This window comes from Urocampus carinirostris, chromosome 15 (genome assembly GCF_059441175.1).
Source record: "Urocampus carinirostris isolate Australia breed hairy pipefish chromosome 15, RoL_Ucar_1.0, whole genome shotgun sequence".
NCBI lineage: Eukaryota > Metazoa > Chordata > Actinopteri > Syngnathiformes > Syngnathidae > Urocampus > Urocampus carinirostris.
In genome coordinates, this window is record NC_142363.1 from 34,265,168 (window position 1) to 34,292,165 (window position 26,998).

A 26,998-nucleotide genomic window follows, 5' to 3' on the forward strand; every position below is an offset into this window, starting at 1 on the left:
ACCATTCCTTAGTATCTATTTTCTTTTTCGCTCGTAACTTTACTGTGCATATGACAATAAACACTTGGAATTGAGTTGAATTTAAAAATAGACACTCCATTCCATCCATTATCTGCACCGCTTATGACAGAAACATCGAGTTCAGTCTGAAACAAGATACAGGGACAATATAAAACCCGGAGTAGCTCACCGAAGTCGTTGTGTTCATAATAATGTGCAGCCAATGTCCTCTTATATCCGTGAGGGTAGTAAATCCAGGAGAATAAAATATTTACAAATACAGAATAGAAAAAAATGCTTTCTGTATGCCGTCAGCCACGTGCTATACGCATTCATCTTTTTCGGCCAATTGCAGGCTTTGTTTCGCCGCTTCAGCCAATGCCAGCCTGTAAATGATAAAAAGGGTCCGCCTCTTGACCTCCGAATAACTTTAGCCAATAGTGATCGATTCAAATGATGATTGACACATTGGTTAGCCAATGAAACGCCGGTAAATAAATCCCAGCATACACCGCGGACTACTTGGCGTTGGGGGGAAAATCGAGTCGGCGGCTGCAAGTTAGTTGGAAGACTTTGCGAATTAATATTGATCCATAAATAAGGCGCACTGTATTATAAGGCGCATGGTCAGCTTTTGAAAAAAATAAAGGCTTTTAGGTGCGCCTTATAGTGCGGAAAGTACGGTACCGTAAATTCCGGACTACAGTGGAACCTCGGTTTTCGAACGCCTCTCAGTTCGGACAAATCGGAGTCCGACCAAAAATTTCGAGAAATTCTTGCTTCGCTGTTCGGTCAAAAAAATCGGAGTTCGAACGCCGGTAATGCCTGAGTGCGTACGCTAGGGTGCGATGCTTCTCTCTTTCTATCTGTCCCTCCCTTTCTCTTTCTCCTACTCTCCTTTCTCTGTTCTTCTTAGGGCGGGCGACTCCGAGAGCAACCCTGGCCCCAAGTCCAAATGCCAGTGGTGCTTTCGAACCATTCGCTGCGACCACACCCCAATCACCTGTACTACCTGCCCACGGGGCTTCCATAAATCATGCACCGGCCTGTCCGAACGTACTAAGGACTTCAGAGGCTTCGTCTGCTTGGTTTGCTTGGGTCACACCCCGTCAGGCCTGGCGGCACAGGACAGTTGCAGTCCCCTCTCCTTCGGAGAACTACGGAGCCTCCCACGAGCGGGTCTAGCGCTACTAAGGATTACCTTAGGCGCCTTGAGTGACTCAACGACGACGACCACAACAGCCGGAGACATGTGACTGCTTATTGCCGAGCTCGCTGGTACCTCACGCAAATTTCAAGGTGTAAAGAGGAGACACAACCAAGTTGTGCTACTACGTTTATAGAAGTACCCCCTAAAGCTCAGAAACTCATACAACACCCTGAGCCATGCAACTGTTTATGGACAAGCTCTCCAGTGCCTTGCGCCAGTTACAAAGAGGAGAAGGGACAAGAAAATCAAAACATAAAGAACATAAGTACCAATAATCTTGTTTTTCTAACCCTATGTAAAATTTAGAAGCGCTCCATTGCCCCACGCAAATTACAGAGATGTGGAGAAGAGACACGACCAAGTCGTGAAACTACTTTTAAAGAAAATCAAAATACCATGAACATAAGCGCTTAGCATAATTTTGTTTCACATCTAATACTTAGAAGCTTCTTAGCTCTCCAGTGCCTTTCGCACATTAATGAGAGGAGACACAACCAAGTTGTGCAACTACACTTCTATAGAGAATATAAATACAGAACAAAAGTATTTCAAATCTTTTTTTCAAACTGCAAGCTATATTTAAAAGTTGTCAGAGCTCTTCAGTGCCTTGGAGACATCCCAGCAAGGTAGAGTGGATACACGACCAAATTGTGCATTGGATAAAATATAGAAAATTAAAATTGATTCTAATGAGGAAGATAGTTATCGTGCATTTAAAACGGATATAAAAATAAAAACCGTGGCAACAATTACGGAAGTAAAAGGTTGAAAAGAAGCCTGACCTGTTCCAGTAGCTCCAAAACTGTTCGTTGAGGTAAGTGCGGTGACTGTGGTCGTCTCCGAACGATGCTTTGCTCTCGATCCAATGGACGATGTGTCCTTCCACAGCTTTCCGTGGGACGGAATAAACAAGTCATACTAGAGAAAACCAGGAATTATCATTCATATTCGCCCCACCCAGAATACTTACCGATAGGAACCTCCAGGATGATATCAGGAGTCTTGTCATAACCTCTTGCTCTCAGCTGGTTTTCATCTAAACAAAAAAAACAACAAATAGTAATGGGTTTCGTAATCTATTCCTCACTGAAATAAACCAACTTTTTGGATTGTTAGGAAGTCGTCAAACTCTACCTCAAATATTTGGTCGTATTGTACTAAACTAACCCCAGAACAGATTGTTTTGTCTGGAACATGGGTCGGGAACCTATGGCACGCGAGCGCACTGCAACATAATGATTTTTTTTTGTTAAATGCGCATTTTTACCTGAAATTTTGACATTTTCAGTTGCGCGTCGTGTTGTTTAGTGGCAATATGGTAGCGCCCATCCTCTTCTGCTCCGTGTGTGAGCGTGTGTCTGCGCGGTGCCTCGCAGAGGAGGAGGGATCTGTGTTTTAACCCTCCCAAAGAAACACTGACGCTCGATAAATGAATGAATCACGACAGCTCCTCCAGCGAAAAAATATCGTTCTGTTCAGCCAGCGTGGACAGATGACTGAGGCTTCGTGCAAAAAAAATCACCGTCCTGTTTGCGCATTACGCCTCGAGAGCGTTGTACCTCGCACCTCAAGTGTTAAACGCCACGACGAGACGAAACATGAACATGAATTCAAGGACGAGTCTGACAAGGCGGAGACATTAAAACGCGTTGTATCCAGGTACGGCAAACAAACACGGACCCTGAAAACATTTGTCACTGCTAGAAACGCCACCACTGAAGCAAGCTATCACATTGCTCACTGCATGGCAATGCACAGAAAAAACATTTACTGGGGCGAATATATTAAAGGTGTGTGTGTGTGTTTCAAGTTTTGATATATTCTGCAATAAGATTTTATTGATGAATGGTATGGTAGCTGTCCATATCACGTGATTTTGATTGTAGTTCATTGATTGTAGGTTGGTCAACGAGTGCTCTCTTGAGGTTACCATGCTAATTGTTTGCTGCTAAAGAAAAACAAATGAGTTCAGAATTTGTACTGTGCCCATTGCAAATCCTTTTTTGTTATTGCTTCCGACAATATTTGTCCATAAGTATGAAACGTACTGTGATTACTTGAAAGAATATTAATCTTGATGGTAACGTTTTGTATAACATTATATACTCTAATTTGAATCGTTGTTGAATGATACTGCATATGGTAACTGTTCCGCCTTTGAGAAACACATAGAGTGGTCTTTGCGTACCCTCTTGTGGTTAACATGTTAATGGTTTGTAGCTAAAAGGGGCCCTATCGTGGATGCAGAGCCGGAGCTAAGGCTAAGCGGCTAGCGGCAGTATAAGTCTTCGGTACCGTCCATAATCATAGCAAATGGGAACTCTCTACCAAATAAGACCGACGAACTGGCTGTGCTGGTGAAAAACATCAAAGCGTACAAGGAGTGCAGTTTGCTGTGTTTTACGGAGACGTGGCTCACGTCTAGCATCCCGGACGCTAACGTGGAGCTACCCGGAGCTATCCGGCTTCAGCGCTGTTAGGAAAGAGGCACAAAAGCCTGTGGGAAGCGGAGAAGAGGTGGACTCGCTAGCTACGTGAACACGAGGTGGTGTAGCCCTGGGCGCAAAGATTTCCATTTGCTGCAGGGACGTCGAACTTTTGGCCTAGCGTGTGACGTCATCCACTCCGCTGTTGCTAAACTACAACACAGCACCCTGAGGCAATCCTGTTAATCTGTTAATAATCAACAAAAGGCTACTGCTGGAAATGTAAATTTCCCTATGGGGATGAATAAAGTATCTATCTATCTATCTACTTAGTGGTAAAACGAGATGTCATAATGTTAATTTATGTTCAATGAAAGTCATTTTAATTCAAATAAATTGATCTTTGTTTTCTTTTATCCTCACTGTAAAATGTGAGACTGGAGTGCCACGTCCAATTTCGTTGTCACTATATGTTCAACTCATTTTGTAACAATGACAATAAAGGTATATTCTATTCTATTCTATTACTGTAGTTTCTAATCCATGCACCTTATAGCCCAGTGTAAGTTATGCATGAAAAATATATCCAAATGACTATTTATGGGGATGCGCCTTGTAATCCGGTGCACCTTATCGGTATGATTTTTTTAAAACATGGCCCACACTTCCCAGGGGCTTAGAACATTTCCTGTCTTTGCACCATAAAAACTGAGCTCCAGTTCAGTAAAGTTTCACAAAACATCCAACGAAAGAGCCAAGTCGGCATTGCCGGACGCTCTCCGACCGCAGCCGTTGCCCTTGACTTTCTGCAGACTTCAGCCATTACCCGCACAACACCTGATTTCTCCATTAAATCTGGAGCTGACCTGGTCATTGGCTTTCAAGGGCCTCGCCTCTTTGTCTCCAGTCAAGCTCGACTAATGGGGCGCCGAGGAGAATTGAGAAGAGATGGAGGGTGCATCAGAAAGGGGAGCCGGGAGCGAGGTCAAGAGTAGCTGCCAGGGGCCCGCGGTGCAAAGGTAGGGGGGCCCGTCCCGGGCCCTGGCTAATGCGTTTGCGAGGCCAAGTCGGTGCGCCGCGGCGGGGCTGTTGACATTGTCATGTGGCTCTGATCGCCTTTTTACACCAGCTTTGATTAAAATTAATGGGCCGTCCCTGCTGTTGGCTAGCTTATTTCCAATCCATTTATCAAGCGGGGTGAGCTCGCCTGGGCGGCCCCCCGTGCCCTCTGACAGTTTTAGAACGTTCCTCCGTACAGCCGTGAAGAAAGGTCAACACCGAGGGTCCAAATAAATGATGTGGTCTTAATGACACCAGGAATGACTTTCATCCTTCACTCACCTGACCTATGGGACAATGACCATGATGACGATGATGATAATGATGGGAGGGGGAGAGGGTGGCTAGCATTTCCACTATTTGACCAGACGGCACTCTTTGATGACATTTAGTTAGGGCCAAAATTGTGAAAGATCAAAAATATATCTATTTTTTTAGGGATGCACGATGATTATAGAGACAAATATAATACAATCATAGGGTATTAATTCAATAAAACATTAAAACTTCATGGTACGTGGTTTAATCAGTAAAAATGGACTTACCAAGAAATGACAACTTTTTCTCCTTCAGTTTGTCGCTGAGGAGAACTTCATGTTCTTGGCCAATAGCACTGAGGGGAAAGAGTCAAGGATTCCAAAAACACTTCAGCTATATTTCATAATCAATTAGTTTTTGAATAATCGATTAGTTTCAGAACTTGTAATGATAATAGAATAAAACCCCAACATGTTGGTATTGGTATACCTACATGGACATTTACAGTAAACTGATATTGCTATAATGATTGATTTGAGACAAAAATATTATATCTGTCTGTCCTATCTATCTATCTATGTAACTATCTAACTATCTATGTAACTATCTAGACATCTTTGACATCTAGACATCTATCTAGACATCTATCTAGATAGATGTCTAGATGTATGTCTAGGTAGATAGATGTCTAGATAGATGGATGTCTAGATAGATAGATGGATGTCTAGATAGATAGATAGATGTCTAGATAGCTGTCTAGATAGATAGATGTCTAGATAGCTGTCTAGATAGATAGATGTCTAGATAGCTGTCTAGATAGATAGATGTCTAGATAGCTGTCTAGATAGATAGATGTCTAGATAGCTGTCTAGATAGATAGATGTCTAGATACTGTAGATGGATAGATACATGTCTAGATGTCTAGATAGATAGATGTCTAGATAGATAGATAAATGTCTAGATAGATAGATAGATAAATGTCTAGATAGATAGATAGATAAATGTCTAGATAGATAGATAGATAAATGTCTAGATAGATAGATAGATAGATAAATGTCTAGATAGATAGATGGATAGATAAATGTCTAGATAGATGAAATGTCTAGATAGATGAAATGTCTAGATGAAATGTCTAGATGAAATGTCTAGATGAAATGTCTAGATGAAATGGATAGATAGATAGATAGATAGATAGATAGATAGATAGATAGATAGATAGATAGATAGATAGATAGATAGATAGATAGATAGATAGATAGATAGATAGATAGATAGTCTAGATAGTTAGATAGATGTCGAGATAGTTAGATAGATGTCGAGATAGTTAGATAGATAGATATAATATTTTTCTTAAAAGGCAGAGGGAAAAACAGAAAAAGAGCAAGAAAGAGTAAACAAAGAGACAGAGGCAAGATAAAAAAGAGGGAAAGTGAGAGCCAGAAAAAGAAAGATAACCGATGGAGAAAAAGAAAATTAGAGAGAGAAAAAGTGTGAGAGAAAAATCGTTGACCAGCCAGCCAGATAGATAAATGAATAGAAAATGAATATATGAATAAAAACAATAATTAAAAATAAAATAATCATGATAATGATACAGCAAACAATAAGAAAAAAATAGGTACTAATATTAAAAACTGCTACCAATTATGACTGTATGAATGAATGACTTAAAGATGTAAATAGTTTCACGTTGGAATTTTCCAATTTTAACTATCCTTTTTTATATAAATGCTCGTCTGAACCGCAAAGGTGTGACTAATTCTATAAAAAAAAACATGACCTCCACTCTCCGTGGTTCTGAACTCCATCTTATCAAAGAAGAAGAAAATCAATCCTTTTCAATAGGAAAGTACTTCCTATTTTTTTCCCTCCGTTCCACAACCATCCCGCATCCCCATCCCGCATCATTTGCGGCAGAAGGGATGTCGGCCGCCTCCTCGCTGAAGCAGAACTTTTATGTGGTCTGAAGGCAGACACATCTCATCCCCTTCAATAGCTCCTCGTCAATTTCCAGCTTAAAATTTTATGGGATGGGATACTGTTTGATGCAGTCTACCAGTGGTCCATAACAGCAGTCGTTTACTGTGCACTGAGGAGAGAGAGGAGGGTGGGGGGACGAGAAATATTACGAGGTGAGGAGAGTGAGAGAGGAAAGGTGGAGGTGAGGGGAAGGGGTTGTATACAGTCATCAGAGAGGACAAAATGTGGGGATTCGAACTCCGCTCAAGAACATTGTCACATATTGCCGTATTCAGACTTCAAACTTCAAAATAACACAATCGTGAAGTGGAACCAAATTATTTTAACATTATATTTTATATTTTCAACGAAAAAACTGAAAAAATATTGGCCCTCTTTGAGTTAATACGACATAAAACCTCCTTTTGCTGCAATCACAGCTACAAGCCTCTTTGGGTATTAATGAATTTATAATAGCCCCTTTTTTTACAGCACACTTGAGAATGACATTATCTCATCTCATCAGCCGTACCGCTTATCCTCATTAGGGTCGCGGGGGGGCTGGAGCCCATCCCAGCCATCTCCGGGCAGTGGGCAGGGGACACCCTGAACTGGTTGCCAGCCAATCGCAGGGCACACAGGGACAGACAGTTCACTCGCTCATTCACACCTAGGGACAATTTGGACTGGCCAATTCACCTGAAATGCATGTTTTTGGAACGTGGGAGGAAACTGGAGTGCCCGGAGGAAACCCACGCAAGCACGGGGAGAACATACAAACTCCGCACAGGAAGTCTGGAGCTGGATTTGAACCCACGACAGGTTCCCATGACATGAACTGTGCCGCACAAGCGCTAACCCTTGCGCCGTCGTGCTGCCCAGAATGACATCATATTTGCAGAAAATTATTCATTAATGTTTTATAAAACTTTCGCTAGGCACTTTAAGTAAACAAATAAACAAATGTTGAAAAATTACTTGGTAGACGTTCTTGGCCAAAGTTTGGTCGGGTATTAATGATGGTTCCTTCAGCATACTGTTCAGGACTGACTTAGAGGCTGCAAAAAAAGGGAAAATATCATTAATTCTATAAATGAACGACAACTATTGTTCTTCTGTTACCGATAAAATCCAGCTTGTGGTGACTGAAATCCCATAACCCATTTAACTGCATGCTACATGATGAAAAAAAAACATAACAACAGACAAAAATCCAACCATTTTTGCGTGTGTCTTTATTCTTTGTCCAGGAAAACGTTACACAGCTTCAATGAACATTTCTCCAAAAAGTAGTGCTAAAGAGACTATGAATTCCATCAATACTTACTTTTTTGTCAGTCATAATTAAAATATATTGTTGTGAGCACGATAACACTGACACAAATGTTGCAGAATTTGCATAGGATTATGGGTGTGTTCACTAAAAGTAACACATTCCTTGTCTAAGAAAAAAATATCACTCATTCTTACTAAGTAAGTAGCATTATCTTAGTTGTGTCATGAACCGGAACAGGATCAGGACCCATATGCGTGACGTTCTCACACAAGCCTTTTATTTTACGGGAAATGGGGAGTCATGCACGTTTGGCAGCAGTCTGGCGTGGAATGACAGGAAGCCATAGGCCGAAGGAGATCGATACCAATTGCCTGAGCAGATAACGGACAGGACGGGACGGACAGGATTGATATCAAAACAGGACATTGAAATTAAACAGGACAAAAATAGACGGGAACGCTAACTGGAGATAATAATAGACAGGACAAAAATAGTCAATAACACTTCTTGCAGGGCAGAGGTTCGTTGACGGACTGACAAAGGGAGAGTGAGAGCACTGAGCTTAAATAGAAGGGAAGCCAATCTGTCAATGAGCCGCAGCTGGCGCCACACGGGCGGGGCCAATTAGGTGCCAATTCCATATAAATACACAAATACTGCATCGTGCAAACGTAAGATTTGGCCAATTACTGTGAATAATTACATTTCAAAATCAATACTGTATAAAGCAAAAAAAAAGTGAAATAAGAATTAAATTATGAAATAATGATTGCTCCAAAGCAATCATTCGGCTGCTGATTTTTTGCTTTTTGTTTAACGTATTTTAATTTATATTTTTTGCGTGGTTTTCAGAGGATCTGTGTCTAAATTGGTAAAAATAGAATTGTAAATAGTTGATATTTTTGGCATTTTATCGTTTATTTAGAGCACTTCTTATTTTATTGTTTGCATTTTCAGGGATTTTGTGTTGTTGTTTGACTTGAATATACACTGAACACTATATATATATATATATATATATATATATGTATAACTGAAGTGTTATACACTGAACACAGTGTATAACAAGCTAACATTGTTTTGTATTTTACAATTTTTCTGTCGATCTGGCAATATTTAATCTATACTCCATGTGTTTTTCCATGGATCACCTGCAATACATTACCAATTACTATATAATGTGGCGCATAATGTTTAATTATTATTGATAAATTGATAGATTCTGAGGAGCCGTTCGGCAGTGAAAGAGTCGACTCTTTCCAGTGAAAAAGAGCCAAAAGAGACGGTTTTCTAAATAGAGCTGTCCTCTTGGGTGCGACCAGTAGGGGGTGATGACTCTTCACATGACAGCGCCGTAATAACAATGTACCAGATGGTAGTGTCGGCATCATTTTTACCCACTTTGGTCTATCGGGTTAGACGACCAAGAAACATACCAATGGCAACAATTTCAAGCACTTTCAAGCACTTTACCCAAAGTTCATGAATTCTCCTGACCTTGAAAACACAACATTAAAATTCAAGCGTTATCAAGGCTTTCAAGCACCCTTCTTAACCTTGTAATATTTTATTTTTATTTTAAATTGCCTTTCAAGATGACATGTATGTTTTAAGTGAACACTCATCTCATTAGCTGCACCGCTTATCCTCAGTAGGGTCGCGGGGGTGCTGGAGCCCATCCCAGCAATCATCGGGCAGTGGGCAGGGGACACCCTGAACTGGTTGCCAACAACTTACTAGCTCATTCACACCTAGGGACAATTTTGGACCGGCCAATTCACCTGGAATGCATGTCTTTGGAATGTGGGAGGAAACCAGAGTGCCCGGAGGAAACCCGAGCAAGCACGGGGAGAACATACAAACTCTGCACAGGAAGTTTGGAGCTGGATTTGAACCCACGCAGGAGGTTCCCATGACTTGTGTCGCACATGCGCTAACCACTGTGCCGCCGTGCTGCCCATGTTTTAAGCGGTTTTCATCAAATACATTTACCCCGAAATGCGACTTATATTCCAATTGAAACCTATATGTGTTTTTTCCTTCTTAATTATGCATTTTTTGGCTGGTGCGACTTATGCTACGGAAAATACGGTACTTAATTAATCCGAATTGTTGATGGATAGCATACACCTGCAATAAAACGAATATCGGCGTCTCCACCGGTCTTTGCTATATAAATGTTTCAGTCCACGGCACAAGAGCGCCTCGTAGTTTATCTACGTTCCAAACGCCGTCTGTTCTGCATGTCTTGTTCCTGCTCTGCTAACGTTATAAATCAGCCGGATGCGTTTTGGTGGGCACCGCGAAAGAAAAAAACCTTAAATCATTTCTTAAAAAGATTTGGATGAAATGGATTGTAACGTTGTGTGACGAAATGGCAGAGGCACGCCATTTTAGTGATGTATGTATATAGATAGGCACGTGCTAGGCAACACTTGGCAATTTTTCCACTTACATTTCGAGCATGGATGCCCTTTGGGACAACACTGCATTTGAAAACATCGAAGATCTTGTAGATCTGTAAAGATCGTCAAGAATTTATAGACTAGAAAGAGTGAAAAACTTGAAATGAATACATTAAAACTTAAGGTGGGAGACAGAAAACAAGTGTCAAGGCCAGAACGGAGACAGGACCCGCTTGCATTATGTTTCTCTCAGTTTTATTAGAAGAAAGGAAAGGGTTGCACCCACGATCCGGTGATCGCTGGACGCAGGTCTTTTTAAGCTCAGTGCGCTCTCTTTTACTTTGTCAGTCCGTCAACGAACTTCTGCCCCACAAGACGTGGGACACGGTCCTGTCCCTGTTGGTATTTCCTGTACGGTATTGTTCCCGTTTATTATGTCCTGTTAAATATTAGTTTTCAGTTTTGTTTCTGTCAATTTTAGTCCTGTTTATTATTCTCTCCAGTTTTCGTCCTGTTAATTTTCCATATCCTGATTCATTATCTATCCTGTCTGTCCCGTCCGATCCGGTATCGACCCCATCTGTCTGATATCAACTCGGGCAATTGGAATGGATCTCATCGGTCTCTGGCTTCCTGTCTTTCCACGCCAGACTGCTGCCTAAAGTGCAAGACCAGGGTTGGGTAGGGTTACTTTAACGTGATTACTTTCAATGACTTTTGGATGACTCCAATACCAAATATGCTAATAAAAGACAAAATAAACTAAATATGAATAAAATGATGACTCACAACATGTGGTAAGCTTTCTCTCCTGGCTTTAATCTCTTTGATCTCCGGCAAAACTAACATTAAAATGTGACAGAAACAAAATGAAAATAAATCCAGCTTGCCAACATCATTTTTGCCGTTCCATGTATTCCGTTATTCCCCGAGCCTGCACAAAATTTAGTCATTTTATTCATATTTAGTTTCCTTTGTCTTTTATTAGCATATTTGGTATTGGAGTCATCCAAAAGTAATTGAAAATAATCAAGTAACCCTACCCAGCCCTGTGCATGACTCCCCATTTCCCTTAAAATAAAAGGCTTGTGCGAGAATGTCACGCGTTTGGGTCCTGATCCTGTTCTGGTTTGGACAGTACACAGCAAAGAAGTTGTGCCCTGGCGGTTAAGGGATCCGTAAACATATGATTTACATATACGAACTATTTCCAGGACTGTGGGCTACTCGGGTGTTTTTAAGGGGATACCTGATGCCTTTGGCGATCACGCCCCTAATCTATAGAATAGAGAAGAGAGCTAAAAGTTTATTTCCTTGCTTATCTCTCTCCGAGGTCACTCCCCCCCCTCGCCCTTCCTTGTCGGATCCATACCGTCCTCCCCAGCAGGAAAGAGAGGTTGTAATTTCCCCTTGAGTTAGGACACCTCATGACAAATGATAATGGGTAATCGATAAAAGCGAGGGGAAATATGAGGCGGCAAACTTTATGAAGCCGCCGGAGATGAAGGGGTCGGCGGACGAGGCCCTTTTCCCTTAACAAAGTCACTAGTGGACTGTGCCTAATAATCTGAAGGAAAATCAAAGGAGCCGCAACCACATCAGCAATATTGGCAACTTATTCCGCTTTAATGGCATTTGCATTGATTTTTTCCTCTCCCCCCGCCTCATCCTAATGGTCCTTTTATAGATTTGACGAGGCTTCTGCAAAACAGTCATGTGTATTAAACCTCCCTGAAGGCTAACGGGAGCCATTAAAGGCCTTGTTTTATAATTGGAGGTTTGACCACAGACACGTTTTGGTCTCACGTGACACACCCCCAAAGAAAAACCTTTGGAACGAATGCTTACTTCAAATAGTTATCTTTTAAGAATTGCCCATTGCTATCCCTGCCTTTTCCTATGTTGTGTGGCGCTTTAGTTGCCTTGGTGACAAATTCGAGCACCTTTAAAGGTCTTTCACAGCCCATTTTCCAATTTCTCGAGGACCATTAAAACCCCAGTGTGTAATATTGGACCACTCGATAGCTCTGGTGTCTGATGCGAACGAAAACCAGTGCCACAGCAAGCAGCAAGATGCCAGACCAACATGGCGATGACCTAAGGCATGGATTCCACTATGTAAAAATAAAAATGTCTCCACCTATGATTTTTTTTAATAAAAAATAATGTTGGTGTAATAGTTCATGTATACTTGACTGGTATTCAAATCAATGTTTTAATTTTTTACTATATGGAAGATTTTGAACCATTAGTTGGCACTAAATATTGCAGATTGTCCCTTTAATTTAGATAGATAGATAGTTAGATAATTTATTCATCCCCGCAGGGAAATTCACATTTCCAGCAGCATCCCTTTGCTGAGAAAAATACAATATTAAAGCAAAAGGAATACAATATACAAATACCCAATGTGACGTGCTAATACCCACTGTAGCGTGTTTTATAGAGTATTTAAATAGTGCTACATAAAATACACACTGCAATAAAACTACGGTAATATGCAATGTAGGGGGTGTGGTTTAATGTGGGCCTTGACTCCACCGGGGGGAGTTAAAGAGCCTCATGGCATGAGGAAGAAAAGATCTCTTCAGTCTGTCCGTGGTACAAGACAGTGACAGCAGTCTGTCGCTGAAGCTGCTCTTCTGTCTGGATTAAGACATCATAGGTGCTCCCGCGAGCGGCAGCCTTTCTTCGCTCTTTTTGTGATTGATTGTTTTAAGTGTCTGCTTCCATCTTCGGTGTTGTTGGTCCTGTTTGACAACAAAATTTTGGATTAATGGATTTTAACGCACAAAAATGCGTTTATTCGAGGAATCAACTCCTTGCCCTGAAGAATTCTCGTGCCGCCATGATGAAGAGGCCCTATCGTGGATGCAGAGCCGGAGCTAAGGTGAAGGCTAAGCGGCTAGCGGCGATAAAAGCCTTCCGATACCGTCTGTAATCATAGCAAATGGGAACTCTCTACCAAATAAGACCTACGAACTGGCTGTGCTGGTGAAAAACATCAAAGCGTACAGGGAGTGCAGTTTGCTGTGTTTTACGGAGAAATGGCTCACGTCTAGCATCCCGGACGCTAACGTGGAGCTACCCGGCTTCGGCGCTGTTAGGGCAGACAGAGACACAAAAGCCTGCGGGAAGCGGAGAGAAGGCGGACTCGCTATCTGCGTGAACACGAGGTGGTGTAACCCTGGGCACAAAGATTTCCATCTGCTGCGGGGACGTCGAACTTTTGGACTAGCGTGTGACGTCATCCACTCCGCTGTTGCTAAACTACAACACAGCACCCCGAGGCCATCCTGTTAATCTGGTAATAAACAACAAAAAGATACTGCTGGAAGTGTGAATTTCCCTACGGGGATGAATAAAGTATCTATCTATCTATCTAAATAAAAACCTTTGGGTTTCATTTAGACCACAAAGATGCATACTGCTACATTAGTCGCTCAATAGCTAGCTTCTTTAAAATGTGCTCATCGCTTATTATCAAAAGTTCAAGAATACTATGTGACACTTTAAGCGTCTCTTTAAATGAGTGTTTTAATCGGATTTGTGGACAGACTACTTAGAGAAATGCCACCCTCTTTACTGTTGTAGACAAAAAAACACAATGATAAATTACTCTTTGAAAGATTGAAAATTGGTGTTACACCAGCGTCACGGTCAACTTTGAAATTTCCATTATATCTCGCTGACTCTTCAAAATACAGCTCCCCTTCTCCTTCTGCCCGAAACATTTATCTTTTTCTTCGCCGTCCCGGGGTTGAAAATCGTCATAAAGCGTATGACCTTGGAGCTGACTTTGTGGAATTCCAGCCAAGCATCGACGTGATGAAAATCGAAGGCCGGGCGGCTAATAAATCAGCGCGCTTTTAAAATGAATTTACCCTAATGCTCGTTCATCACCCGCCGTAATACCTTTGCCGGTTTTGGACGGCGTGCAAAAAAAAACACGGCGGTAAATAACAACACGGCGTCAGCATACATTAAAAGACGCCGCCGACTCGGAGTTCATCGACATAAAACGGAGGAATATAAAATGGCGCGATCTGAAGAGCGCCAGACAACAAAGCCCTTCAGCCATCTTGTAAACATTCGGCAAATTTACAGTAAGTGTCCCGGTATAAATTGGCGACGTCGCGATCTGACCACGGCGTGAACCGAAAGAAAAAAGGAAACAAATCACGTCGGTATATAAAACTAGCAAAGGAGACAAGCTCAAAAACAAAATAAGGTTGATTGATGGCGACTGGCGCGTGTCATTTCTTTCCGTCGGCTGGAAAAAGTCATTAAGGCAAATGCTGAGAAACCTCATTAGGTGGCGGCGTTTGTGGAGGGAGGACCATAATAAACGGTAACGGATGACGCTTGCTATTGCCTCTGACACTGATGAGCTCCTCTGCAAGTTTGTTTATTAATTAAAGAAAAACACGCTCGGATGTGTGTGTGGGGAGGCGTGGTGTCAGGATGTTAGCTATTTCCGCTACATGCCCACTGTGGAGTGTGTGTACTTGCATTTAAGACCTTCCTAGGACCTATTCTCGTTTTTTTTTCATCATTGTTGGGAACAACCTTGATCCAGAAAGCTTATGTAATTATAGACTTTTGTCAAACCTACCGTTTCTTTCTAAAGTACTTGAAAAAGTGGTGGCACAGCAGCTGAATGAATTTTCGTATCAGGATTCAGGGCTAACCACTCTACTGAGACAGCACTGATTAAGGTCACCAATGATCAGGGTTGGGTAGGGTTACTTTAACTGGATTACTTTCAATTACTTTTGGATTACTCCAATACCAAATATGCTAATAAAAGACAAAAGAAACTAAATAGGAATCAAATGATGACTCACAACACGTGGTAATCTTTCTCTCCTGGCTTTGAGCTCTTTGATCTCCGGCAAAACTAACAAAAAATGCAACAGAAACAAAATGAAAATAAATCCAAACAGCTTTGCAACATCATTTTTGCTGCTGCTGGACCTTAGTGCTGCCTTTGACACTGTGCACCATAATATCTGACTAGAACGGTTGGAAAAATGGATTGCTCTCTCCGGAATCGTCCTCCTCTGGTTCAGATCCTACCTCTCAGATAGTGCGCACTGTGTTAAATATGGCGAAATGACATCTAAGCCCTTCAGTGTTACAGTGGTGTTCCGCAGGGTTCGGTACTTGGCCCCCTTCTTTCAAGAATTTACATGTTCCATGAGGTGATATTATTCACAAGTATAACATCAAGGTTCATTGCTACGTAGATGACACTCAACTATATCTTCCGATGGAGGAATCTGCCACACTTGCCTGCCTCACTGAGTTAAAGAATGGATGTCACTCAACTTCTTGCGCCTTAACTCTGAAAAGACCGAAATGTTAGTTATTGGTCAATCTAAATGCCGTGACTTGTTCTCAAAAACTGCTCTGAACATTGACAAATTTAATATCACCCAGAGTGACTTAGACAAAAATTGAGGTGTCATATTTGACCCCGATCTGTCCTTTCAAACACATGTAAAGAATATTACTAGAACAGCTTTTTTCCATCTAGGCAAACTTGCTAAAATTCGCCCTATGGTGTCTCAGTCGGATGCGGAGATTATAATTCACGCGTTTGTTACCTCCCGTCTCGATGACTGTAATGCACTACTCTCCGGTCTCCCGAAAATCAAGAGCCTGCAGCTAATACAAAATGCTGCAGCGAGGCTTTTAACTCAGACAAGAAAGTTTGATTACATGACCCGATTTGAGCTAACCTGCATTGGCTCCCTGTTAACTTAAGATGTGATTTTAAGGTTCTGTTGGTGGTATACAAAACCATTTGGTTTGATGAAGACTTTGGTTAAGGGTAAGGTTTAGGCAAGCTGTTCTGATGGTTAGTTGGGAAAATGGCGCTAGGCAATGCATTATGTCAATGGAATGAAAAACACATTGTAAGTGTGTATAATCATATTTGAGACCTTCCTAGGACCATTTTTATCGAATCGTTGTCGGAACCAGTAGCTGTTATTCACACATTTTTGTGGTCCTAACATGACAATTTGGGGGTTAAGATTTCAGGTGTGATCAAGACTTTGGAAAAATGAGTGTCTATCCATTATCCTATTTAGGAGATATGGAATATTGGCAGACCCCTTTTCAGGCTTAGAATAGGTAACCCCAAACCTATGAGAGTTTAGGTCTAAGAAACCCTTTCTTGTTATATGTTAAGGGTTACGCTTAGCTAATCCAATGGTTGAAGTTAGAGCAAAAGAGTTAGGAGTTGAATTGGGTCGAACAGAAGAGAATATAAAATGAGTGAATGTGTGTGTACTTGTAATTTAGACCTTTTTTAAATAATTTTCCTATTTGTTGTCATCCTTGTCAGGACCAATAGACATCACCAGACACGTTTGTGGTTCTTGTGTGGGTTAGGTTACGGGTTAGGTTTAGTAAATCAGTGGGATCAACATTTCTTACTAGGCAATTTCGGTGGCTGGTGGTCAAACCAAGTGAAGTTATGTTTATTTGTGATGCCCTTAATTACAAAGAGTCTCAAAGGACTGCACAGATCAAAGACTATTGCAAACTACAGATTATTATGACACCATCCCCTGATCTAAAACCTACATGAGGGCAAATAATACATAGATATTGTCAACATAAAATATAGGTTATTTATATGCTATAGAATAGGAGTGTGTTTTAAGCTTAGATTTCAACATTTCCACTGGGGTTGCAGATCGAATCTCAGGGGGAAGAGTATTCCACAGCACCGGGGCCCGAATGGAGAACGCTCTCGAACCTGCGGATTTCTTCTTGGCTCTCGGGATCATTAATAGACCAGCATTTTCAGAGCGAAAGCTACCTACTGGAACATAGGGGGAAATTAAATCTGAAAGATATGAGGGAGCAAGTCCATGCATGATTTTGTATACTACCAACAGCAGGGTTGGGTAGGGTTACTTTAACTTGATTACTTTCAATTACTTTTGGATGACTCCAATACCAAATATGCTAATAAAAGACAAAAGAAACTAAATAGGAATACAATCACTAAATTTTGTGCAGGCTTGGGGAGTAACGGAATACATGGAAAGGCAAAAATGATGTTAGCAAGCTGTTTGGATTGATTTTCATTTTGTTTCTGTCGCATTTTATGTTACTTTGCCGAAGATCAAAGATATCAAAGCCAGGAGAGAAAGCTTACCACGTGTTGTCAGTCATCATTTGATTCATATTTAGTTTCTTTTGTCTTTTATTAGCATATTGGGTATTGGAGTCATCCAGAAGTAATTGAAAGTAATCCAGTTAAAGTAACCCTACCCAACCCTGACCAACAGAACCTTAAACTCACATCTTAAGCTAACAGGGAGCTAATGCAAGTTAGCTAAAATCAGGGTCATGTGATGAAACTTTCTTGTCTTAGTTAATAGCCTCGCTGCAGCATTTTGTACTAGCTGAAGGCTCTTGATTTTGGACTTCGGGAGACCGGAGAATAGTGCATTACAGTCATAGAGACTGGAGGTAACAAACGCATGAATTATAATTTTTACGGTCCTGATAGGGATAAACACAATTTTTTAGGGTTTTCAGAGTTCAGGTGTCTCAACTAGTAGAGTAAAAAACAAAAATGTGGGTATCGGAATGGGATGAAGAAGAGGGGGGTGGTGGCACTCGTTCATCAAACTTCACAGAGCAAGGGAAAGACGGGGCCTGATAATGTGCGCCGTGCTAAAGCTGATTTTCCATGATGAATCCGGGAGCATATAAATTGGCTAATATCTGAAAACATTTACAGATACTCTGGGAATTGACTACTCGCCCGACGTGATGGATGAGTTTCCCCGACGCCGGACGACAGCTCGGCAAATCTCCGCCGTCGCCCCCCTCCTCGTTTGATTTTCCAATTTACTCCTTTTTAAATGCTTCCTCAAATAGAAAATGGAGGGTATTTTGGCGGAGGGGGATCGGAGGAGATTTAGAATATGCACGGAAGGAACTACAGTGGGCGCTTTGACGCATGTGTAGAACCTGTTTGATTCTGAGTGTTTGATGAAGTAGACTCTTAATAAAGGGAATATAAAATGGTCATTGTCTGTACGTTCTGTGTTCTTTGTTTTAGTGCTTTCAGTTGAATTTCGACCATGTTCTAGTAACATGTGCTGAGTTGTCTCACTTTCATGTTTTGTTCATTTAGAGATAGTAATTGTCACATATTTTGCCCAGTTTTTCTCTCCTGTTTTTGAAGGGTTAGAGCAAAGGTGCGAAATAGGCGGCCCGCGGGCCAGATCAGGCCCGCTAAGGGATTGAATCCGGCCCGCGAGACAACACTCAGAGAAGCGCAAGACAAAAACAAGCTGCAGGTTGAAATATGTCAACTTGATGTTGCCAAAGGCAGGTGCCTCTCGCAAAGACACTGTACTTGTATCTCTCTCTCTCTCTCACCCCTTTTCTCCCACTATTCCTCTGTCTCTTCCACTCTCTGTGTCTCTCCTTTCCTCTTCCTTTGTTGCTCTTTGTCTCTTTCTCTCTCTTTGTCTTTTAACCTCTTTTGCTCTAACTTCCTTTTTTCCTTTTCTCTCTTTTCTCTTTCTCTTCATACCCTTTGCGCTTTCTTTTCTCTTTTCTTTCATTCTGTCTTTCTATTTCTCTTTGGATTTCTTTCTTCCTCTCCCTTTCTTTTCCCCCTCTCTCGCGACTTTTTATCTTTTGTTTCTCATGCTCTCTCCCTCTCTCTTTCTTTGTCCTGCTCCCCCTTTCCTTCCCTCTTTCTCTTATTTCTTCATCTCTTTTTCTTTTGAATCTACTAGTCCGGCCCCCTACAGAATGTTTGTCCTATCGTGTGGCCCCCGAGTTAAAATGAGTTTGACACCCCTGGGTTAAAGGTAGTTAGAGTTCCAACATCACCTGCCTTTCTTTCTTGTTTTGGTTTAGTTAGTGCTCCAACGCAAAGATTTAAGTTTTGTTCAGTTATAATTAGTTTCCCTACATATCCTGCGTAGTCTTCCTTTCATGTTTTTGTTCAGTTAGCGTATAAGTATCCTAAATTATGGTATTGAGTTAGTTATTGTGTATACATATCTTGCATTGCCTTTCTTTAATGTTGTTGTTCAATTGGAGTCAGCCAACATATCCATTGTGATCATTCTTTTCTGTTTTTGTTCAGTTACTATTCCAACATAGAATCCCTCGTCTTACTTTCATGTTTTTGTTGAGTTAGTCAATGTTCCAAAATGTTCTTTGTTGTCTAAATCAAAGTTTTTTTTTAGTTCGGGTTGCAACATACCCTCCATTGTTTTCTTTTCATGTTTTGTTCAGTTCGTGTTAGTGTCTCAACATAATATATCTTTGGCTTTAACATTTTGGTTTAATGAGAATTAGTGTTCCAAAACAACCTGTATTGTTTTTATTCAGTTAGTGTTCCAAAATGTCCTGTGTTGTCTCACTTTCATGTTTTGTTCAGTAAGAAACAGTGTCCCAAAATATCCTGCATTGTTCCCCTTTTATGTTTTGTTCAGTTAGTGATCTATCTAATCCTGCCTTGAATTCCTTTCCTGTTTAGTCAGAGAGCCAACACATCCTATATTTCTCCTATATTTTGGTCAGCTGAATTTTGTGTTTAAATATATGCAGTGCTTCAGCTCCTTTCACATTTTGTTCAGTTATAGCTAGCTAGTACCATAACATATCCTATATAATCTTACTTTATCTATTTTTGTTAGACTGGAGCAAGTCTGTGTACCTTCATTATATTAAATGTTCTTTTCGTTATAGCACTTTCGTTGTTGTTCCTTACACGTGTCGAATTTATATTTTTGTCGTCTTTGTACTTTCATGTTTTGTTCATTTAGATCAATTAGTCTTTCAACAATTTCTAACAGGGATGCATAGTAGAGCCTGTGATGTCCGTTGGTCTCCCGTAATTCATCTCAATATCGAATGGAGTAGGAGCCTGAATTCTAGCAAACACCTCATATTTTCTCCAAAAGTCGATAAAAACCCCTGTCTACAATATTCGAAGATATGGTAATAGAATTCCCTGGAATCCATACCGCGGGATTTCTATTGTCAGTCGCCCCTTCCCCAGCCGCCTCAATCTCATCATCCCTCTTTCTACTCCTCTCTTTGACAGGCTCTCTCGATTTAGACATACTTTTCCCCGCGCTCTCGCTCTCTTTCTGGAGGAGGCAATTTTGCTAGCTATTTGACCTTTTCCATTTTCCCAAGGCCCGGCCTCAGATTAGATTGCTCTCCGCCTGTTTTGTAACTGTGCGATTGGAGCGCCCTCAGGATTTATTGTCGCATTCCTTTACAGAAGCCCCGGTACGCCAGGTTATAAATGTCCCACGTTTGATGTTAACACCGGGAGAATGTTTCCAGGCTCCTTTTGATCTATTCCGAACGGCGGCGGTGTTTGGTCGATGGCGTCCGGTCAAACTCGGGAGAGCCGTTTGCCTGCGTGTCAAAATAATGAGAGTAAGAGGACACGAGCAGAGCTGTGTTAATCCACTTGACAAGTCTGCTAATTACTCCCTTTCATGAGAGAAGTTCTGCCCCGTTATAATGGCCTGACCTATAGCCTCGGTGTGGCCAGATCTACCTCTGCAATTCTTTTGGAGTAAAATACAATGGCATTGTCTTTCTTGTCATTGATAACAACACAGTGAACATTCTTTACGAGACTGGCACTAAAAGATACAGCATTGTGGTGTGCTAAAATGGAAGCAAGGCAGTGGACAGAAGAACCTTACAGATAGTCATCAACACAACCCAGATCAATAAATGTATCCCCGAGCCATATGTACCCATGAAGAGAGCCATATGTGGCTCGCGAACCCTGGGTTCAAGACCTAGGGTTCGTAACACCTTTACATAGATAAATTCAACTAAAAATCTAGCGCTGATCCAAAAAAACATATGTCATTGACTCTGAGGATAATATAAACATATAGTCGCTAGTTTCAGTTTTAATGGTACCACGTTCTTACAATGAGATTCTCATGGGTCCATTTGAACCCAACTTATGTGTTGGGAGTCATGAGGTGACCAAACCCCCCAATTCCAAACCCCAATGCAGGGAGGCAATGGGTACCAATGTTAGTAAGTCTTATGTATAGTCTGTAGTTTGCAATAGTCTTTGATCTGTGCAGCCCTTTGAGACTCTTTGTGATTAAGGGCCAAACGAGTAAACATGACTTGAGCTTTTTGAGTTTTCCCTTGCCCTCATGTAGGTTTTAGATGAGGGGATGGTGTCATAATAGTCTGTAGTTTGCAATAGTCTTTGATCTATGCAGCCCTTTGAGACTCTTTGTGATTATGGGCCAAACAAGTAATCATGACTTGAGCTTTTTGAGTTTTTCCTTGCCCTCATGTAGGTTTTAGATCAGGGGATGGTGTCATAATAGTCTGTAGTTTGCAATAGTCTTTGATCTGTGCAGCTCTTTGAGACTCTTTGTGATTAAGGGCGTCACAAATCACCATGACTTGACTTGACTATGTATGACTTGGCTGAGACTTGAACCGGGAACCTCCCGGTCTCAGCCACCGAGCATTTCTTGCTGCTAGCACATACTTTGTGCTATTTTGAGCTGTTCCTATCTATGATATTTTTCAGTCATTCTCTTTCAACAATGCACACACATTTTGGCTACGTCACACTTGTTTACATTCCACAAATTTGAAGTCAACAACAACATATTGACCAATTATTAGAGGGAAAAAAGTGTCTCGAAGGAACCCGCTGTTGATTGGTGGGGTGCCGGATCCCATCGTTTACATCCAAATTACCCAAGTCGGTGGCTGCCGCATTTCACAATTCGCCTTTTATTTCCCCTCATTAGTAAATACTGTATTCCTAATCACTAGCTAACTATATTATAATCGCTATTTTGAATGGTGACATGATCCGATAAACAATTTGGCTAAAAACCGCATCAGGTGTGGCTGTTATATGTCGAAGTGTCCTTGGGCAAGACACCAAATCCCTAATGCCCTCGATAGCAGGTAGTTGCCTTGCATGGCTGACGCTGCTTTCGGTTAGTTAGTGGGGAAATGGGAAAAGTGTGAAGCACACTGTAAAGCACTTTGGGAGGTCTTCAGTGACTTGAAAAGCGCTATATAAATGCAGACAATTTACATTTACATTTTAACGCGGAAAAGGCTCTATGGGTGTTGGATAATATTTGATTTCAATACGAAGGACAAAAATAGAAGAAAGTACTGTAGGTCGAAAACGCAGAAAAATGAGCCAAAATTGCACTTATTTTGATAATACTAATTGCTCCGAAGCAGAGTGCATTCTATCTTTCAATCGACTGGTGAGCTTTTGCTTTTTGTTTAACTGGATTGGTCTCTCAAGAAGATCCTACCTCTCAGATAGAACGCACTGTGTTAAATATGGTGAAATGACATCTGAGCCCTTTAGTGTTACCTGTGGTGTTCCGCAGGGTTCAGTACTTGGCCCCCTTCTTTTCAGCATTGACATGCTTCCATTAGGTGATATAAGTGTAATATCAGTTTTCATTGCTATGCAGATGACACTGAACTCTATCTTCTGATGGAGGAATCTGCCACTCTAAACTGTGGAAATTTGGAGGCCTGCCTCACTGAGATAAAAGAATGGATGTCACTATTCTACAGCATTTGAATAACCTACATTTTATGTTGACAATATCTGTGTATTATCTGCCCTCATGTAGGTTTTAGATCAGTGGCTGGTGTCATAATAGTCTGTGGTTTGCAATAATCTGTGCAGCCCTTTGAGACTTTTTGTGATTAACACAAATAAACATAACTTGTCTTGACTTAATTATTTTTTTTTGCGTGTTTTTGAGAGAATCTGTGTCTAATATATATAATGTTTTTTTTTGCTTATTATCAATTATTTTTAGCAGTTAAGAGTTAATAGTTTTCTTTTTTCTCTTACTGTTTTGCATTTTCAGGGATTTTGTGGTGTTGTTCAACTTTAAATCTGTTCAGTGTTTAAAAAAGCTAAGCTGTATTTTACTTATTTTTTTGTAGAACTGTGAATATTAATTTCATATCTCACGTGATTTGCAGGAATCCCCTGCAAACCATATGACATAACTAATTACTAAATAATTTGGGGCATTTTATTATTTTTGATAACATATCACTAAAAAAAACAAAAGAATCTGAGGTGCCATTTGGGAGCTGATTTTCGGATTTTCTAAATAGAGCTGTCCTCTTGGGTGCGACTAGTAGGGGGCGGTGGCGGTTGACATTGATTGCGTGGTCTATGGAAACAGACTGACAAGAAAAATGGCAATAATTTCAAGCACTGTAAGCACTTTTTTCCCCCAAAATTAAAGCATTTTCCAGACCTTGAAAACAAAACATTAAAATTCAAGGATTTTTAAGGATTTCAAGCACCCTTATAAACCCGGTCGACTCCTGCCTTAAAGCGACACTATTCACCAACACCAAATGCTGAAATCCTTCAGGATTTAATATCATTATATCACCCAACTCTATTATAATGTATAAAAAAACCTTCGGGCCCTAGTCTTCCCACCCTTGCTATAGGGTATTTTTTTCAAAGTTGCAGAGATTGTTCTAAATTGCTAAAGCTAAAGTCCTTCACAGATTTTTTTCTCACATGACCTTTCCCTTCCCAACTGGGACAAATCAGCTTCTACAAGACAAGGATCATTATGATTGCTGATATCATATTCAATACACCCTAAAATGCTTTGAACGCATCGATTTATTTAGAAGACCGGGGGATCGTATTCCGTTCTCCTCCATTTTTTGCGGAAAGAACTAAAAGAGAGAAGGGGGAATTGGTTGTCACGGTGACGCGCAAAACAAAACAGGGAAAACAATTTGAAAGTGGCTATCGATCGGGCACGGGTGATTGTACGTATATTTCCTGCACCCAAAGGCACCATTGCGACGTCTCTTAAATGCAAAAGGGAATGGAGAGAATTAAAAAAAAGAAGAAAAGGACAGGAACCCCCTCTTCTCCACCCCATCGAGGTTAATGTCCCTCATATAGAAGTTTATTGATCTTTGCAGGACGAGAAGAAGGAAGAGTATGGAAAATAGAATGGCGCTAGGTCTGAAGTAGCCTGTAAGCTAATTGCTAATTGGACTAGGAGCTTAATCTTCAACTTAAACTGTTCAGAAATGTAATGATGATAATTTTGCAATAACATATTGAATAAAGGATAGATTTCATTCATGTTACTTACCAAATTAAAGTATCATATTAGTTTGCTCTTGCTTCAAGTTGGTCTTGTACGTAGCTTAAAGGAACATGGACTTACAATACATATAGATGGATACAACTGTCTCAATGAAGTACTGTGCTTGTTGAAGCCAAAAGTATGCTCTATTGCTGCATCCTGTCTTTTTAGAAGTGGTGCTTTACAAGATAGATAGATAGATAGATAAATAGATGGATAGATACTTTATTCATCCCTATAGAGAAATTCACACTTCCAACAGTATCCTTGTGTTGAAAAATAAAATAAAAGATATAGAATACAAAAATACCCAATGTAATGTGTAGAGTATTTAAATAGTGCTACGGAAAATACACACTGAAACAAAAATAGGGTAATGTGCAAATGTGGGCGTGGGGTTTAATGTGGGCTTTTACTTCCCCGGATGGAGTTAAAGAGCCTCATGGCATGAGGAAGAAATGATCTCCTCAGTCTGTCCGTGGAACAAGATTGTGACAGCAGTCTGTCGCTGAAGCTGCTCTTCTGTTTGGAGATGACTATATGTGACTTTCCAGAATCATGGACTTACACTAAATAATGATGGATATAACTGTTGCATTTATGATATATGGACTGTTGCTTTTTCATCGCGAGGGAGGAAAACAAAATGAAAATATGTCCTAGAAATTAACCAAGACATATGAGGCTTTTTATCAAGTAAGCTGGAGTTTGCGTGAATCATTCGTCTCTATACTCCAAATCCCACAGTGCTTTGTGGCATAGAAATATCCTGAATAAGGGAAGTTGTGCATCCGCAGTAATGTATAAAATGCATATGTGTAGTTAAATAAAACAAAGAAAACATATTTTACATTTTTTCTGAAGCTGATGTTTTGCTTTTTGTTTTACTTATCTTAATTTATGATTTTTGCATATTTTTACGTTTTTGACTAGAATTTCTTTTGTAGATCTGTGAATATATGAATTTATATTTCATGGGTTTTAAGGGATCATCTGTAAAACATGAAATCACTAATTGTTAAATAATTTAGTGCTTAATGTATTATTATTATTATTATAAATAATATTCACTGGTATAGTGAATATATTGTGTGTTTTTTGCTACGTTTTCCCTTTTTTTAATTTTCTTTGTTTTTGTAGGTGTTTGTCTTCCTGTCAGTCACCCTTCTCGAGGGATATGACCAGGGTAGATAGATGGATATTTTGTTAAAAAAACAAAATATCCGAGGAGCCGTTTAGTAGCCGAGCTAATAGAACCGGTTTTCTAAATAGAGCTGTCCTCTTAGGTGCGACCAGAAGGGCATTTTCCTGACCTTGAGAACGCGACATTAAAATTCAATCATTTTCAAGGATTTCAAGCACCCGTACAGACACTGCATTGAGATAAATAAAGAAGCGTTTCAATATGACCAATAATCGGGGAAAAAAATCTCACTTTCCCTGTATAGCAATACAGGGAAGCCATCTAATATGATCCGAGATTGCTTGCATCTCTCGGCTGAACGAGCGCTTCCGCAATCCACGCCTTTGACAAGCGGGGATAACGGCGCTGGGGGTCCGAAGCAATCACGCTTTGACGTTGACGAATGGCCCCGGCTGTGGTGAATTTCAAAATAACACATTTCCTATTTCCAGTCTTTGGTGATTAAATCGAAGGCACGTCTTCAGAGATCGACAACACTGCGATGCTGTGTTTATTTTGCCGCGTGAAAAAGACTTATCTCCCCCAAAAATTGTTTTTGTGTATTTACTATCTAAATTGTCCCTCAACGGTATACGCCGGTATTAAAGCAATTTATTTCCGCGCTTCATACTTTGCAGCCTTAGTGAAAATATTCCGAAATACTTTATCCCCGAGCGGATTTTTGTCAGGCCTGTTCAGCTCCTTTTTGCCGTTCTGTCAAACCCACGGCGAAATGTACTCGTTTGGCTCCGATCTAATATCACCAATTGCATATTGCTGAAAGCGGAGACTGGCAGAGCGCACCTTTGTCAAGCCCAGAGGCAAATGAACTGCACTTGTAGAGCCATGTTCCATTATCCCTGATGTCATATTGCTGCAAGCGAGGACAAGAGAAGCGCATTTTGTCAGTCCTCAGAAAAATTTGTTTTTTTTGCCGTACTGTCCACCAAAAAGTAATTTGCACTTGTGTGCCCAAGATCCATTATCAGGGATCGATTATTCTCAATTGCATATGTTCTGCGAGCGGGGACCGGCAGAGCTCACT

At 40.7% G+C, this 26,998-nt stretch overlaps 1 protein-coding gene across 2 annotated transcripts in view; it reads right to left on the bottom strand.

The window, feature by feature from the left end:
* The window catches only part of cdin1 (CDAN1 interacting nuclease 1), a 123,621-nt gene that overhangs the window by 56,125 nt on the left and 40,498 nt on the right, over positions 1 to 26,998 (bottom strand). For both annotated transcript variants that reach the window (XM_088354355.1, XM_088354354.1), the window contains 5 exons: positions 7,891 to 7,970; positions 6,993 to 7,042; positions 5,241 to 5,308; positions 2,181 to 2,246; positions 1,993 to 2,098 (listed from right to left, as the gene is read on the bottom strand). In XM_088354355.1, coding sequence (XP_088210481.1) covers positions 1,993 to 2,098; positions 2,181 to 2,246; positions 5,241 to 5,308; positions 6,993 to 7,042; positions 7,891 to 7,970 — 370 coding nt within the window. The remainder of the gene's footprint in view (positions 1 to 1,992; positions 2,099 to 2,180; positions 2,247 to 5,240; positions 5,309 to 6,992; positions 7,043 to 7,890; positions 7,971 to 26,998) is intronic.